Source organism: Rattus rattus, chromosome 1 (assembly GCF_011064425.1).
Source record: "Rattus rattus isolate New Zealand chromosome 1, Rrattus_CSIRO_v1, whole genome shotgun sequence".
NCBI classification, from domain to species: Eukaryota; Metazoa; Chordata; class Mammalia; order Rodentia; family Muridae; genus Rattus; species Rattus rattus.
Window position 1 is genome coordinate 51,779,190 of NC_046154.1, and position 18,003 is coordinate 51,797,192.

At 43.7% G+C, this 18,003-nt stretch overlaps 1 protein-coding gene across 16 annotated transcripts in view; it reads right to left on the reverse strand.

The window, feature by feature from the left end:
• Positions 1-17,023, reverse strand: part of Sgip1 (SH3GL interacting endocytic adaptor 1) — a 201,425-nt gene extending 184,402 nt beyond the window's left edge. For 3 of the 16 annotated variants that reach the window (XM_032901541.1, XM_032901549.1, XM_032901533.1), the window contains exon 1: positions 16,646-17,002. In XM_032901541.1, coding sequence (XP_032757432.1) covers positions 16,646-16,655 — 10 coding nt within the window. In that variant the 5' untranslated portion in view covers positions 16,656-17,002. Of the gene's footprint in view, positions 1-16,645 lie in introns of all 16 variants that reach the window. The other 13 variants (XM_032901634.1, XM_032901596.1, XM_032901573.1 and 10 more) reach the window with 7 other exon arrangements.
• Between the last annotated feature and the right edge of the window lie 980 nt (positions 17,024-18,003).

Sequence of the window (18,003 nt, forward strand, 5' to 3'; positions counted from 1 at the left end):
TCAGACAGCTCGTATTGTTTGAGCGCAGGCAGTTTTAGTTCCCTACAAGGGCACTTGTCTTTTAATAAGATCTAATGAGAAAATGTGCAGAAACAGAGGAAGAGCCACAGTGGTTATGAACAACCCTGGCAGGAGAAGCTCATAGCTACAAAGACCTGTTTCTCTCACCGATGCCACAGGAAAATTAAGGCCTACCATGCATGGCTGTTGTCAACATAAATACCCCAAGGTATCACATTGCAAGAAAACACATATTTTCTAGGCATCAGCACAGAGGACTTGTGAAGTCTTCTGGTTAATGGCCCGCAGCTTTAAGACAGTGGTGACCAAGAACAATATTCTCAATGGGAAAAAAATATATCCCAGTTCTACAACTCAGCCAGAAGGGGTACCTGTAGTACCAAATGGCTGTTGTGAGAGTCCCCTCAAAATGCTTTCAACTGAGGGGCAAACATTCCCTTTCTTCTAAAAACATTCTTGAATGGTCCCCAGTAGTTGTCCTGTTGAGATTTTGATGACATGTTTGGAGAAAGAGGTAATCAAATCAAAAGATTTCTAGTGGAGAATTAAGGCATGGATGGGAACTAAAATGTATTCTGTGTGTGGAGGGGCACCACCCCAGAGCCTGCACAGACACCAAGCCAGAAACTATGTTGGCGGCCGGAATCTGGAGTCAGGTTTGGAGTGGGGCCAAGCCAGTAAGGAAGGGTTTACTATGCTAATGTTCTGACAGCACCTTGTAGCAAGCTCCTTAAAGGCTTCCTGAGTCAGAACAGGGACAGAGCTATGTAGAGGACACAAGAGTGACAGTTGCCATGATCAGAGTAGCTGTAAGCCACTGGATGCCACAGGGCAGGGGGTATGCTCTGTTCTGCCCATGCAGTGACATTTAATAACTTGTCTCACTCCCAACATCCCAGGTGAGTGCTTTGAGAATCCTATTCCCTACTTCCTTCCCAGTTCTTCCTTGAGATCATGGAGTTACCCGTACTAATATAGTGTGGGTATCATGAAACTGTAAACTCTTCGAGGTGTGCCTCAAGGTGCTTGTTCCTCATACACACCTCGTTCCTAACTGTATTTTGAACCTTAGTAGACACTTGCTGGCAATCTTGTGAATTTGGGACAGATTTAAAAGCCAAGTAAAAAGTCCTCTGCGTATATGCTATGGCCGAGTAGCTTGGTGTTCTTGTGGGATTCCTACAGTGGGAGCTGGGGCTGTCTCTGACTCTTTTGTCTGCTTGTGGGACCCTGTTCCTCCCATTCGGTTGCCTCATCCAGCCTTGGTGGGATGGAACACGCCTGGTCTTAGTGTAGCTTGTTAGGTTGTGCTTGGTTAATGACCCCTGAGACCTTCTTTTTTCTGATGGGAGGTGGAGGGGGAATGAATCTGGGGGAGAGGGGAGGTGTAGGGGGAGAGGCTGAGGGGGGGGAGGGAGGAGAAACTGATGTAAAACATCAGAGAAGAATTAAAACCACAGTAAAAAAAGAGAAAAAAGCTAAGAAGCTATGGAGGGAGTGGGGGAAGGAAGGTGGCAGGTGGGGTAGGGTGGGAATGAACAGGTTTCAACTTGCTTGGAGGTATATATCCTGCTAGTCACATAGCCAGAGCTGTCTAATTTCCAAGCCTGTGCCCTCAGCTGCTATACTATGTAAGCAACTGACGAAGAGAACTAGAGAAGTTCGTACAAAGGAGGATGCAAAAGGAGCAACTCCTGCCTACAGGGAGTCTGGTGCAATTTCCTGTGGGATATAAATGTATTTGCTAGCATGGGTCAGCACACAGTGCAGCTAAGGGTACAGCAGAGATCTCAGCCAATGGCATCCAGAGAGGACACAAGAGGCTTTGATAGAAGTATTTGTGGAGAAAAGTATGATATGGGGAGATCAGCCTTTGCTGATGCGAGAAATCTTAAGGATTCTCTTAAGGATTGATCTGGTCCAGGGACAGAGGCTCAGTGAGGAAAGTGACCTCATGACCTAACCGGTTCACCATCAAAAGGACCATCAAGGGACAGAGATACATTAAAGCCTTTCGAAAGACGCACAACTTAAAGTACAGGACATATTACATCTGTGTTCTCTCCATCTCTCTCTCACCTGTCAGCATGACTCTGAAAATGCCTAATGCCAGAAACGTCTGGGCTAGAAAACAAGTTGATTTAGTGGCTGAACGGAATTTTCACTTCCCCCTTCAAAGGGAGAATGGGGAAAGGATTCTGCGGTCCTTTCCAATTCCTACCAACTTTTCCTCAAATGTCATAAAATTTAATTAGATAAAATGGGGGAATCTATTATGAAACGTAAATCGATGACAGGCCACTAAGCAGGAAGAGAGAGAGAGAGAGAGAGAGAGAGAGAGAGAGAGAGAGAGAGAGAGAGAGAGAGAGAGAGAGAGAGAAGACAGAGAGAGAGACAGAGAGAGAGACAGAGAGAGAGAGAGAGAGACAGAGAGAGAATCACAGGTTGCCACCAGAAGTCCAACCCACATCAAAAGTAATTGTTTCGAGATGCAGATGAGATCCTGACCTCCCTAAGCTCAGCCAGTCACTTTCCATGGCTTCAGAATAAATTCCAGATCCATCCCCACTGCTCACCAAGCCTGGCCTGACCTCAATCTTCCAGGCTGCCTCTCCCTGTCTTGTCTGGCTTCCTTTCTGCTCATTGATTTTCCCCAAGTCGCAGGTCCCTCCTGTCTGCTGCAATTCATCCTTTAAGCCTTTTCCTGTACCACCATGGGGCATGGCATGGAGACATCTCAGCTATGGGACATCCGCTCAGGAGTCCTTCCAACCCTACTGCCTAGCACAAGATTCTGTTTGGGTTATATGGATTTTAGTATCACTGAAGTTAAGTATTTATTTGTTTTGCTAAGCTGTTTCCTTATTGTTAGTTTTGTGTCCTTCTGTGTGTCCTGGACACCTCACATTTAGACCTCTGGCTACTGCACAGCATTCCCTGGGCACCAAGACACTTCCAATGTCCCTAAGCCAAAAGCTGATCAAGAGTGCAAAAAGATCCATTCTGTTCATGTATGACTTTATGCCTGTACAAGTGCACATGTGTGTGGCTACACAATGTGTGCGTGTATGTGGAAGCCAGAGGTCAAATTTGGGTATAATTCCTCACATGCCATTCATCTATGAGTGCTCTCCCTGCCATGGTGCTCAGCACCATTTGGCTGAAGCCCTAGTACTTTGCACAGTAACAGCATTGGGAGTACTGGCCTAGTCTTTTACCTGGGTCCTCAGGATGGAACCCTGGTCCTCATGTTTATATGTCAAGTACTTTCCTGACTAAACTGTCTTACCAGCCCTATTTAGCTCCATTCTTCAGTGAGCCGAGTTGAACTGTGCTGCCATGAAGGAGAAGGTAAGAAAAGAGCCAGGAGAAATCCAGTTTGAATAATTGGATCTGGCATTTCAAGGGAGTAGATTAGACCAGAATCCTCTCTACCTTTAATCTGGTGTTGGACTCAGAACTATGTATGGCTTTGTACCCAGACCAAGGTACATTTTATTTGAGCACACTTTCAGCTGTATTTGAAACTGTCTCACTAAACAGCCATTATTAGCAACGATATTTTTATTCAGTGAAACAAAGCTATATATATATATAGCTTCCCTCAATGTAATAAATAATTCAACACAATAGGAAGGTATACATCCCCCGTACCCCAAAATGAAGACTGTTTGTAGATCTGAGAGGTGGGGTATGTGGAGGAAGGTTGGCAGTGGTGAGGGCTCATCAGAAACGTTAAAACTAGTTAACATCTTCAGAGTCATTTTATCAAACCCAATCCTTTAATGGAAAACAAAGCCTCCAAGATACAACAGAAAATAACATTCTGAAGGCTATATTTTATTTCTACAAGACTTTATAATTTCCCAAATACTTTCCATTTTGTACTTTACTCTGTATGACAAGGTAAAGTTAGGGATGCTTAAAGTATTCATCATGCTACAGGCGAGAACACAGAGAAGTGACAATATACCCAAAATGCACAGCCAGCACAGGGAGTGCTAAACCTCTTTCTGCCTGCTAAGTAGACTTAGCCTCATGCCATAGCCGTTCTGGGAATAACACGGCTGCTAGGAGTAACAGCAGTGCTAGGAAAAAGTAGTTTTTGATTTAAACAAAACTCTCTGTCTACAGCTTGTTTTCTTTTTCTATAATGAATGGCTTTTCTAAACCCACTGAGCAAAGCCAGAAGCAAAATGCCACAATAACTCACTGAAAAGGACTCCAAAACTCATATTTAATACATGAGTTATTGACATGAGCAATTTTAGCTCAATCAAAAATTAACCATCTAACATCTCATGACATGACTTATCAATCAGTGGGATATTATATAATGCTTTTGAAAACTACCTCAAGATCATGTGTAGAATTAATAATAATGCATGTTGAGTATTGAATGAATCTAATCCTTATAATAACTTTTTCAAGTAGAGACTATCTTGTGTAGAAGAAGAAACCAAGAAATAGAGTTGTTAAACAACTTTAAAAAGTTCACATAAATGTGGAGATGTGAGAATTTGATTTTGAGAGGTCATTCCTTTTTTTGAATTTTTATTAGATATTTTGTGCATTTACATTTATCCCCCTTCCTCTCCCCTTGGCTTCTATGAAGATTCTCCCACTCCCACTCACCCACTCCCACCTGCCTCAACACCCAGGCATTCCCCTACACTGGGGAAATGAGCCTTCACAGGTATGAGCAGTCTGTCTAAGCTCCACCACCACAGTTACCTGGCAAAAGCCAGGTATGCTCTGCCCCACAGTTACCTGGCAACTACCAGGTATGCCTAACACTATAAAAGGGGCTGTTTGACCCCTCCTCATCCTCTGTTCTCTCTTGCTCTTACCCTCTTCACCCTTTGTCCCTTCTCTCCTCATTCCCCTTCCTCTTTCTCTCATGGCCAGCCTCTACTTTTCTGTTTCTCTACTTCTCTCTCTCTGCCCTACTACCCTCTTAACTCCCCTCTCCATGTCCTGAATAAACTCTATTCTATACTGTACCATCCATCGTGTGGCTAGTCCCTCAGGCGGAAGGAATGTGTCAGCACGGGCCTGGTGAGGAACCCCCTTTCCCCATAGTTCACCACACCTCCACAATCCCACCTCTCTTCATCTTTTTATAAACACATCAACAGGACCAAGGGCTTCTCCTATTGATGCCAGGCAATGCCATCTTCTGCTACATATGTGGCCGGAGCCATGGGTCCCTCCATGTGTACTGTTTGGTTGGTGGTTTAGTCTCCAGGAGCTCTGGGGTGTCTGTTTGGTTGATATTGTTGTTCTTGAGAGGTCATTCTTATAATCCATGTTTTTTTTTAAACAAAGTAGACACTGCTTAGAATAATAGTTCTAATCAAATTAATAGAGAAAAAGTCATATATGTATGCACACACATATATGTATGTGTGCAGAGGTATGTACAATCATTTAAATCTGTCATTTAGAATCTGACATAAAAATATTTTGACTGAAAAGCAATTAAGAGCTTTATTTTATTGAGCACGTACTTGGTACGTCAGGTACTGCGCTGAGTCCAGATTATCTAGCATTTCATTTACTCTTTCTAACAATTCTATGCAGTAGGCATTACTTTACCATTTTGCTAATATTGTCACTGGCAGTTAAGGAATTTCAGCTTGTGCCTCTTCAGAGACCATACTCCACATTCAGTAAGCCGTAGCAATGGTTATTATTTCTTCATAGCAGTGACATTTGGGTGATGTCCATGCTGAAACTTTTTAACTTACAATGAGTGGGGTGGGGAGAGCATCGGGGAGACATGGGTGAGTCAGTCCTTCATGCTGCCAGGACCAGCATGTGGCTCTCATCTTGACGGGTCCTCCATGGCACACTGTGTTCTGTAGCTGCAGAGAGGACTCAATCCAGGGCACTGCTTAGCATCTCAAAGTCACACAGAAGCCTCTGTAGGCCAGGCAGAGTCCTGTGTATTGAGCTTCTACTATGGACCACGTTGTCTTCTAAACGCCCTGCAGAGGTTGAGTCCTTTGATTCTGAGGATAACTGTGGGCTAGGTGCTGCCCCTGCCAAGGTCCGTAGTCCCTTCCCAGTGGTCACTCATTTATTGGATGACATCTGAGTGCAGACACAAGCCTCACACTGGGTTCATTAAAATGAGTGGGCAGGTTTTAGCCAAGGCATAGTCTTTAGCTTTTATACAAGGAACAGGACTGATAGAAAAGAGAGTCTTGTGCCCACAGAGTACAGCCTCTAAAACTTGCTGGACTCTCAACACTGGGCACCTAGGCTGCAGTAGCACTGACCTCTGCCTGACCCAGAACTGTCATTCTGGTCCCCACCAGCCATATGAGTTAATTCCTGAAACCAACCCCTCCTTCCTTCCAGTGGTTTGGTCTCGTCTTCATCAGTGGTCCTCAACCTTCCTAATGTTACAGCCCTTTAATACAGTTCTTCATGTTGCAGTGACCCTGAATCATAAAATTATCTTCATTGCTATTTCATAGCTGTAATTTTGCTTTCGTTAAGAATTGTAATGTAGCTCTTACTCTCTCTCTTACCCTTCTTGCTCTTTGTTCTTCTCTGTTCTTGCCCTCATTCCCCCCCTCCACGTGCCTATGGCTGGCCGCCTTTCCTCTCTTCTACTCTTCTCTCATAAACCTCTCCACATGGAAAAAAAAGAATTGTAATGTAAATATCCAATATGCAGATATCTAAGGTGTGACCCTCAAGGGGTCAAGACCAGCAGGTTAAGAACAACTATTCTAAGTATACGTTGTGATTGAATCCTTACAACTTTTCATGTTAAATGACCACAACCGCAACTTTCATTTTTTTTTTTTCCGGAGCTGGGGACCAAACCCAGGGCCTTGCGCTTGCTAGGCAAGCGCTCTACCACTGAGCTAAATCCCCAACCCAACTTTCATTTTTTTAATGAGGAGACAGATCTGCTCTCTTCCCAAAGTCACAGACTGGAGGTTTCATGGAGGTCATTCTGACCAAAGTCAGCCATGCTCAGCGTGCTATGTAGCGTATGTAGCTATGTAGGAGTCTCTGCATGAGCAAGGAGAAGGGCCCTCTGGCACATAAAGAGAGCACTGTGTGTGACCTTGAACGATCAGCACCAATGAGGACCGTTCCTCTAAAGAGAAGGGAAGAACAGTCTATGTAAAGGAAAAAAAGTAAGAGAGGCTTCTGCATTACTCAGATGGCCCAGTGATGGGGAAAGATGCTGCGTGGGGCAGCCTTGCACAGCGTATTTTATTCACAGGCAAGGAGACTGGCATGTGAAGGGTCTGGCTCCTGACACACTGGAGGTGACACGGCTAAGTCTGATCAGATGACCGAGATTAGTTCTGTGGTGTCTACCTCCATCCTCCACCTTAGGGTCCTGAGAATCGAAGAGATACTTGAAGGTTAAAGTCACCGGCACGAAAGCAAGCACTTTCCCTGAGAGGAGATGCTCACAAATGTAGAATGTATGTAGAAGAGAGATGGGTGCAAGGCCTGTCTGCAGAAGCAGTGCAGCAACCCTCTAGGAACAGTGTTGAGAAGCAAGGTTAAGCCTCTGGAAATGAGGGTAGAGCCCTGAGTAAACAGTGAATGTGCACCATGCTCCTTTTAATGTTTTGATGTTCATTATCCCACTGGAGGCTGGGAGGTGGAGACCAGCTCTGTTCCTACTTTGAGCATGGGGACGCTGAAGCCAGGCAGTTCCCGCACTCACTCAAGGTCACACAGCTGGTGGGGGGGGGCGTTCAAGGCCTGTCCTCTTCACTGACAGCAGGTGCATGAGCTCACAGAGGAAAGTGCTATAAATGGTCACATTGTATGTGTGCTCAGTAGAACGATGACCCTGGGGACACATTCATTTGTGTGTCTTTTGGCAGTCGCCCAGCCACCCTCAGCACCTTTGAACGTGAAAGACACCATGGGTTCCCGGTCTTTGTTTATCCACATTTTTGGAATCGTGACTAAAGTGAATGTTCCTTTATCTTCCAGAGAGAATAAAGACCCTTGGATAAGTTGCTGCATTTTGGCGTTGGTTTCCTCAACTATAAAATGAGGCTGGACCAGTTTAGTTAACCTTCAAATGATGGAGTGCACTATCGTATGTTCGTGATAATGGCCCAAGCTTTCACAAGATGCCAGGGGAAAGTGAGCTGTCTCTCTAAGGGAGAAAGGGGCTTTTGTTCATAGTGAGAAGCAGGTTTTCTATGAAATGTTTTGTAGAATGTAAGCTGTGAAAGTTTAGAGTCCCTGGGAAGAGTGACACCACAGTGTGACCCTTGTCATCATAAACTCCAGGGAAGACAATGTGTGCCCCTGAAAGGAGCAGAGCCCTCTGCTAAGTTAGGAGCCTTCTTGAAGCTGATGACTGATCACAAGGACCAGAGTGAGGTGATAACACCAACTGTCCTAATTGTGATGAAATACCCCAGAGAGTCTAGACAGCCTGCTGCTTGCATGGCAGAGACCCACATGTTCCAGTCATACCACGAGATAGGAAGAGTTCTTGCCTGGGAGTCAGAGCTTAGCTACTGATGGTCTTTGTTGGACTGCCTAGCAACTCACTTTGTCTCACAGAGCCCCAGTTCCTTCCCGTTTGAAATTGGGATGTTAACACGTATTCTTTCTCCCACACAGAGAGGCTGCGGGATTGCAATGTGTGTGAGAAGGTAGTATTTCACTAGGCACCATGCCAGACTCCAGGTTTCTGAGACAGTGACTACAGCTGGCTCCTTTACCCTGTCATTTTTAGTGTGCATATAGTACCTGAGACTAAAGAAAAAGTTCCACGTGGATCTGGAGGAATTTTGGATTCTATCACTCACCACTGAATGCACAGCATTTTGAACAAGTTGCCTAGCAACTAGTATGCATCCAATACATAATGTTTAACCATATGCTCATTTTTATTGACTGCTTTAAAATATGTTTTATTAATTCTTTGAGAATTTCATACATGCATACAATGTATTTTGATCATATTTACTCTCTGTCCCTCCTATAACTGCTTTCACTTCCATTCCCTAATCCTCTTCTCCCTTACAACATCATATCCTCTAAAACAAAAACAAGAAAGTTTTTTATTTCTCAATGGGCCCAAACTGTGCTGACCACATATGCATAAATATGGGGCCATCTACTGGAACGTGCTCAACCTACCAGGGACCACACCACTAAAGAAAACTGACTCCCCTTTCCCCAACGGTTATCGACTATCAATAGCTCTTCAGATGGGGATAGTGGCTCCTTTGCCCCTTCTCCCTTCTCTAAAGGCCTTGGAGATACGGCTAAAAGTCACCACTTGACAAGTGATCCTGGTTCCGGAAGAGCTTTATTACAGGTATAACCTCTTTTTGTTGGATATATTCAAAGATTAGCATCATACCTGTATGCTCCGCTCTGTGAATTTGGATGAACTGATGATGAATGATGAACTAACACAAGGACATGACATACCTCCATTTACTTAAAACGATGGGGAGAATAAGTCCAAGAGACACCAGCATCAGACATTCATTATGTTGGCCTGATAATCCCAGCCTTCTAAAGATTCAACTGTTATAAATATGGAATGCTGACTGGCTTGATCTTGTGCAAGTCTCATACAAGTGCCTCAGTCAGTGTTCTTGCTATGAAGAGACACCATGACCACTGCAATTCTTATAAAAGAAAACATTTAATTGGGGGCTTGCTTGCGGTTTCAGAGGGTCAGTCCGTTATTATTATTTCAGGGAACAATGCAATATGCATGGAGCTAGAGCAGTAGTGAGAGCTACATCCTGACCCACAGGTAGAGAGAGAAACACCGGGCCTGCTAAGGGCTTTTGAAACCTTACAGTCCAGCCCAAGGACACACTTCCTCCAAGGCCATACTTCCTCAAACAAGGACACACCTCCTTCTATTCATTTCAAACAGTTCCACTCCCTGCAACTAAGCATCAAAATATACAAACCTATAGGGATCATTGTTATTCAAACCACCACAACGGGCAACCACAGCTGTTGGGGGGCCATCAGTGTATTGGCCTTGTCATGTCTAGAAGTTTTCTGTTGACACTCCCTGATCGCTGACTCTTAGAATCTTTGTGCTCCCTCTTCTGTGACGTTCCTTGACCCTTGGGGGAAAAGGAATGATATAGATATCTCATTTATGACTTCATATGCTAGACATTTATTCTAGGCATTTAATCGTTCGGTACATATTTTTAATGGATAGATAGTTCTATACTAGGTTCTATGGGTGGCAGGTACATAGACACTTGTCTTCTAGTGCTGCAAAGATGCGAAACAAATCTGTGGCAGCAGACATAACAACCGAAGATCATTAAACAACACAGGAGACTACTAATCTATTTGAGTTAGTTGTGTGCCATTTTGGGGGTTGAGGAAAGAAGCGTAGCCTCAGAGTTCAGCCTTAGAGGGAGAATCCAATCATTCAGCAGAGACCATGGTTTCTCAGAGCTGGGAGTTCTAGAGAGAGGACAGATCAATCATCTCATGCCGTCCTGAGGAAACATAGCCTGGAATGTCAAGTAACTTCCTCAAGGCATCCAGCCAAGCAGTACTAACATTTAGACTCACACTCAAGTCTCACTTTTCGATCCATATTCTTTATATACAAAAGCCCATATAGGAGTTCAGTGAACACACTGGACTACAATAGACAAATTCTCTGCTCAGAAATAGCTCATCATCTGAAAAACTTCACATTCTATGATGCTATCTTTGTACACACAAGCACATTGCTCAACCATACACCCATGATATTCATCCTTTTATTTTAAATTAGTTTCTGCTTCAAACTTTCTAGCTTTAGAACCCTATTCAGGCTTTGCTTTAAAGCAGAGAAAGGGAACTAGAACACAGGATGGAAAGGTTGGGCTAGAAAAAACAGGAGAGATAAGCCAGGGCTTACCCTTGATGAGCAAGAGAAGGCAAAATATCAGGGAGGCATCCAGTATATTGATTAAAAACAGATTCAAATTTCTTTACATAGGTGTAGCATAATCACAGTATGTTTCTTCACAATATGAATTCTTTTGCTTGAAGAGAATCACCAAAATAATTCAAGCTCAAGTGCATATTCGCAGATGAACTATTTTTTAATACTCGATAACACATTGTCTTATTTTCTAATTGTGTCATGTTTATAAGTTTTGTGCTGCTAGTGAGAACATAAATGTGAACATTTATTTTTTTACACATACCATGTACAAGGTGTAGTTATCAGAGCTATTTATTTATAATATATATAGTTTACTATATTTACTATATTTATCATATATATAGTTTACTTATTCAATGAATAAATGTATGAGGCCTTCCCTAGGTATAAAAGCTACAGAAGTGAACATGGTAGACCAGATGTCTGTCTTTATAAAGCTTACCTCCAAGTCTTTCAGCTTTGAGGACTCAGTGGCCCAAGGTACATGCATAGAATTTAGGGATAACAAGAACAAAAGGGGAATCCTACTGAGGAGTGGCAGTTTTGCAGTAATCATAAGAGATTCTGCAAGTTATGAAGAACATTTTTTTAAAATCAAGAGCTTGGGTGGTGGGAAAAGACTATTCTAAATAAGGGAAGGCATGCAGTATGATTATCCATGTTACTAAAGCATCAGATCAACCGAAGAAGAGAGTAGACAGCCTCATGTAGACTGGATTTAGAGAAATGAAAATAGGAGGAATGGACATTTCAAACACGGAAGAAAGTGGCATGGCATAAGATATTTAAATATTGATGGTCTGTCCCTCTTTGATATCCTACAGAAGCAATGAGCTGATATTTAGATCCCAAGAATGGAGCTTCATTTCAGCCACAGTACCTCTCCAGTAGCTTCCCCATTGTGAGAAAGCTATGCTATTCCTACTGCGATATGTATGGCCGGTGCATATCTGCTTTCTTCCCAGGACACTTTGCTCTTACTGTGCTTCCTTTCTATCTATGGCCACCTCTTTGCAAAGCTAATTTCTTCTCAATCTTGTAAGACAAACAGGCTAAAATGCACTACAATCCATTAAATCCTTCCTTCAACTCCTTTCTAGTCATTTCAGTGAGATCTGTCCCATTCTTGATTCCATTCATGAGTTTATGTAATGACCTTATCACTGGACGGTAATCCCTATGATAAAATGGAATTAAGAAAAGGTAAGGCCAAGAGTGGAAAAAAAAGTAAGGTAAAAGTGAACAGAATGGAAACAGAACAGTATTATCACAAGTCTCTAAAGCTTCTTATGCAAAACAAATTCTGGAGGTGCCTTCAAATTTTGTCTCTAGCTCCTCATTTTCTTCTAATTAAATTTTCTTTGTTAATAATTGACTTAGAGAAGCCATGTGGGAAGACTAACAGCAATAATCAAAAGCAATACTTGAAATTAAGAAACACATTTAAATGCCACCATTCTCTTCTGCTGCATCACTGTGATAGCTGTTGCGTTCACAGCAAGTATTTAGCTTCCAGTGTAAAACTGGGCTAACCACCCCGACGGACTGTTAGGGGACTACACACTCTTCTCAGAGATTTGAAGTTGCCTACTGGAACTGGATGAGAACGAAACAGTCTCCTCCCAACTCACACCTGAAGATGGAGAGAAATTACATAAGCGACAGAGTGCCTATCGGAATCTCAGGTGCACAGTTAGATTTATTAAAGTGACTTCTCTCTTTAAGGGAAGGGAATCAGTAGCATTTACAGCACCCTCTCTTGCTTTCGGGTGCTGTAGTACTGAGGATTGAACCTAGGACCTCCCAAATTCTAGGCAAGCACCTTACCACTGAGTTACATGCTCCACCCTACAGCGCCCTCTCTAAAACCTCCAGAGCTAACGATAAAATGAGCACTTTTGTTCAAAAGGCTTTGTTTCCTCTTTTTGTAAAAATCACATAAAAGAATTTTCCAAATAGAAAATTCCATTTCTAGAATTTGCAGGTTTATTGCAGCAACAGATGTTCAGTTAATCTCAAATTGGACAAAACTATCTAAGTAATCTTTTGCGGAGTAGGAAAACACTAATAAGGGAAGCAAAGGCAGTTAGAGTTTATGCAGAGAGAAATAGAATGTACAACTGGAGAAACAAACATGTGTTTTTCAGTGTGACTAGCATGCCTGCTCTGATACAAAGCAAAAAAGGAGAAAAATAAGTTCTTAGAGGCTGAAAATCATGAGTTTTGTTAAATGCACTGGAATTACAATTCTCTACCTTTTTATCTGCCACATACATTATTTTTAATTTTTTAAATTTGGAAAAAGTGTAATAAAATGTTATATCCAAAATACACACTTATGTAGACATTCCTGTGCATAGTAAATAAATAAATAAAATGTATTTAGTTATCTTGGGTTGCAATGAAATCCTTTAAAAAGTGCTTTTTTCTGTTTCAAAACCGTTATATAGAATTAAACCATTGACACCGGGAAAGTGATATTTTGAACACAGTACCTATGAGCCTCAAGATGGGATTCAAAAACCCAGAGTACCAGTTACTTCTGCATGGGATGAGAAACACATTTATTCACCAGTCTCACAAGTGAAAAGATTCTAAGAAACCTTAGCTTACTTTCAGTTTTCTTAGGAAATGCCACTTAAGATTTTTAATAACAATGTATTAAAGAATAGCCCCTGACTCCCTGCCTAAGCACAGGACAGCATCTTAGCATCGGCAATGCACACAGACACAGCAAACGTTCCTTCTGCTCACCACCTTCACTTCCATACCAAATCCAAACATCATCATGTGGGTTTTCTCACTGCCAAAAATTATAAATAATTCAGGAAGCAACAAATAAAGACTCTTGAAAGATGCTGCTTTTATGAGGGTACCTGAAATAAAGCTAGGGGGCCACACAGTGGTGGTGATCTGTTGAAGGACCGGACCCTGTAGTTATGAAGTTGGCTCTCAGAATTGGAACAAGAAGGAGATGGTGCTATTCCTCATCCAAGACCAGGCCTTCCAAAAGATACTGGATAAATGAAGCCTATATCCTATTCCAATAAAACAGAGACATGAATCTGAACCATAAGCCACTCACCTAATAAATATATATTTATTCTTGTTTCCCACAAAGTAGAGGAGAGGCTGAAAAGTTGCCCTACCATGCTTTCTCCAAGCAGCAGACAGAAACACCGCAGCGATATAGCAGTGTGCACACACGCGAACATGAAAGTCTCAACTACAGCCTCTCTAGAACTGTGTTTATGTCCATGACTGCACACGCATGTGTGACCATGTGTATGTGGCACACAGGCTCTGGCTGAGAACAGACTAACTATGCAGATGCTTGGGGAAGCAATCTCACAGTACACACATGGCCTGTCAGCAGAGAGCGTCCATGGCAGCATTTCGGGCACCTTTTTGGGGCTTTCTCATCTTCCCAAGGTTACTGTGGCGTGGGCAATAGCCTGGAATTCTCTAGAGGTGAGTTCAGTGGACACGACTGCTATAACACATCTTCGGAGTAAAAGAAATTTAGAACAGGGAATTCTGGGCTGCACTATCAGAAATAGACACAGACATTGGTAAAAAAGACTGGCAATTTAGTTGGAGAGCCACTGACTGGGAAATAGGTTTCTGGTTAAGGGTCCTACCTGTTTTTCCAAGGTCACTGAACAAATTTATAGGAGACCATTTAAATGGGACTTGCGAATAGAAAACATTCATGAGTTTCACACAGAATTGGAAAGCACTGGGCACGCCTGTCTAATTGCTCCTGCAGAGGTTCATTAGAAGCAGCTGTAACCCTACTGTCATCTCTGATCCCACCGGTGTGAAGATAACATCCTCCATTAGATAAATTGGGCAAGCTAGCCACAGTGCTACTTCAGCTCAACACCGGTCTTTGTTAGAGTTCCCGTTTCAGTTTCTGCAGCTCAGATAAGCTTATCTCAGGGCTTCGAGCTGATGTTCCGGATGGCACAACAGACCTGATTATCAGGGGAACCACTAATGAGCATCAGGAAATGCTACCACCTCCAAAGAACTCACAGGATAGTTTCAAGCCCAGAAGTGAAAGGAAAGGTCCTCGAATTTCCCATGGAAGGTTAGAATTGAATCAGAATATATGCAGATGCATTTCAACACATCCTTTGTAAAATTTAGCTTTAAAAATAGTACACTTTCTATAGACACATTTTTTTTTCCTGATGAGGATACATCATGTGGGTTTTGAATTGAAAAGTACTCAAGTTATACTCTTTCTGTTTGTCTTGCCTTGCTAGTGAAAGATTAAGTTCATTTGGAATTAACTAAAATTGATTTAGTCATAGAATCTTAACAATCTCACTTAGCTCTCTGAATACAAGACCAGGCTCTAAACAGAATGATACACTGCCTCCATTTAAGGCTATTTCCCCCAAATCTGAGTGTGAGCTTCTACCCCAGAATTCTTTTCTCCCTAGAGTCACACTAATGACATTTGACATGATGACAGAGGTGGGGGGGGGAGAGAGAGAGAGAGAGAGAGAGAGAGAGAGAGAGAGAGAGAGAGAGAGAGAGAGAGAGAGACTTTCTGCCAATTGAGTACAGGCTTCACTGTAGGTTCTGTTGAAACCATCTTCCTTTATTTCAGTTTGGTAAATTTCTAAGGTCCACTAGTAACTGACCATTGGACAGACCATTGGTAACTGATAGGACAGAACTTGGCGTTAGGTGGTCCCTCTGCCATTTCTGTGGCTAATCTGAGACTCGTTATGCACTGGATTCTGCATTATAAAATCTAACCTGGGTACAAAATTTCTGCCTGTCATCTTAGGAAAGGCCAGGAGTTTTACACCATCCTGTAGTGTGAAAACAGAAAATCAAAGCCAGTGTAGAGCTGCCTGCTTCTTCTCTGACCAATGTGTTGCTTTTTCTGAGGTGATGTTGGCTGTCACTCTCTTAGACTGGAAAGGGCGAGTTAGTAGAATAATATGTGGTTAAATAGCATCTCCCAGGGGAAGTCCCTCCTCACACTTAGTATTAAATGCAGTAAGATAATCAGTAACCAATCATTTGATGCTTAACTCAGAGCCATTTCCTCTCTGAACTGGTCTGATCTTGATGAAGGAGTCAAGAGGCCCAGGTATTTTTCTTAGATCGCTCACTCTGCTGCAGTGACAGCCCCCCATAAAATTCCAGTTTATGAATCAAATTTGTTGCACCCCTCACTCCAATATTATAACGCAAACCCCAGAGATCAGAATATCTTGTAAGATATGTAAGCAGTTCACTGAAAACGCCAGCGTGGATAACTCTGTCTATGACCTCTTCTGTCTAATATCAATTTCGGAAAATTACTTTCCATTGCAAAGATTTAACCAGCGTGCTTTCACAAACCTACCACAAAACCCCCTTATCTTCTCTCCCAACTTGTTTGGTCTGAGAGCTTCTTCTTAGCTGTCTTGGCTTCCTGCAAACACTTAGGCTTTTCTTTTTTCAAAGGGGCTGGGAGCTGTGGAGGTTCTGAGCTAGACAGAAACCCTGTGGTTTGATTCCATTGGTCTAAACCCGGGCCGGGTTGCAAGCAAGCTGCAGTGTCTGCTTACAAAAATCCTGGCAGCCAGGTTCTAGACACAGACACCACCGGCTGCATGCATTCTTCCATACTGGTCTACCCAAATCTTGCCTGGAGTCAGCCAACCACAGCAGAGGGAATCCTACCTTCCATCATGGTGGCAGAATTGCATTCCTTAATTTCCAAGAAGTCAGAAAAAACACAGGAGGATACGCTTCCAGGTCCCGGCTAAGTCCTCACAAAGCTGCCGCTGAGGTCTGTTCTGCTTGCTGCCAAGCCAAAGGAGACAAGTGTTAACCCGAAAGACAGGCCATGGATGCTGCTAGCGCTGCTTCACCTACAGGCTCCCAGGAAGATGCTGAGAGAGAAAGGCAGAGGAACAGCAAGCCGGCGAGCTGCACCGCCTGCGCTGCCTCGGCCAATCCCTTCAGCTCTGGACCGCGTCACATGGTAGCCAGCCTGCATCTCCTGACACAATACCCCCGGAGAGCGCACGGAACCCATTTCCCGTCCCCATTGCTCGCCACCCCCACCACCTCCCGCTTCTCTCCAAACACACAGCCCCTTCCCCACCTGGTGACGCACTTCCCCCGCCCCTCCTCGCGGTCCTCGCAAGCCTATTGCAGCTCCCGGGTGTCCTATGATCTGAACTGCAACCCTGACAGGGGATGCCAGCAAGAAAGAAGCCCAGGAGGCTGAGCTGCCCAGGGAATTATTCTTTTCGTTTCCCTCTCTTTTATTTATTTGTTAAGAAAACACTTCTTAGTAATTCCAGGTCTTGGCAACACACTTTTACATTCCCATTTCAACCCCAGTTTGACCTGAAGGAATTTCAAATGTCAGCGCCTGGCCTCTGCGCACATCTGTCATCTGTGGCTGGCTCGCTCGCGCTCTCTTTCTCTTTCTGTCTCTCTGCCCCTCCACCCCCCTCCCTGTCTCTCTGTCTAGGTCTCTGTGTCTCTCCTTGTGTGTCTCTTCCTCTCATTCACGAGAGAAAAATCAATTCGCTGACGTCACATCATAAACAACCATCCCCCAAAGGATGATGCAGGAAAAAAAAAATTCACCCCAGCTGCCTTGAAAGGAAGCAGGAAATTAATTGCGCATGACATGCCCAAGGGCTGGCAACTGTCATTAAAACAAAGAAACAAAAGAACCCACCCGATTCGGGCTCTGGAATCAAACCGGCGATGCTCCAGCTCATTTCTGGGGCGAGAGGCGGGAGAGGGGGCTGATGGCAGGAGCCTAAGCGTTGGCCGCTGCAGGCGTACGCGCGTCGCCTCCTCCTACGCTCTCCGCTCCGCACCGGCGACCCCGGGGTCCCGCTGTCACCGCGTCCTCGGGCCGAGCTAGGCCGATGCCCGCCCCAGGTGGGGAGCCTTGCTTGCAGCCTCGGCTACAGCTGCCAACTGCAGCCCCTGCTACATGGCACGTTTTGCAAGACGTGCCTCCTGCGATCTTCAGTCGCCTAGGAGTCCAGTCCTTCACCCAGGGGAAATCCAGA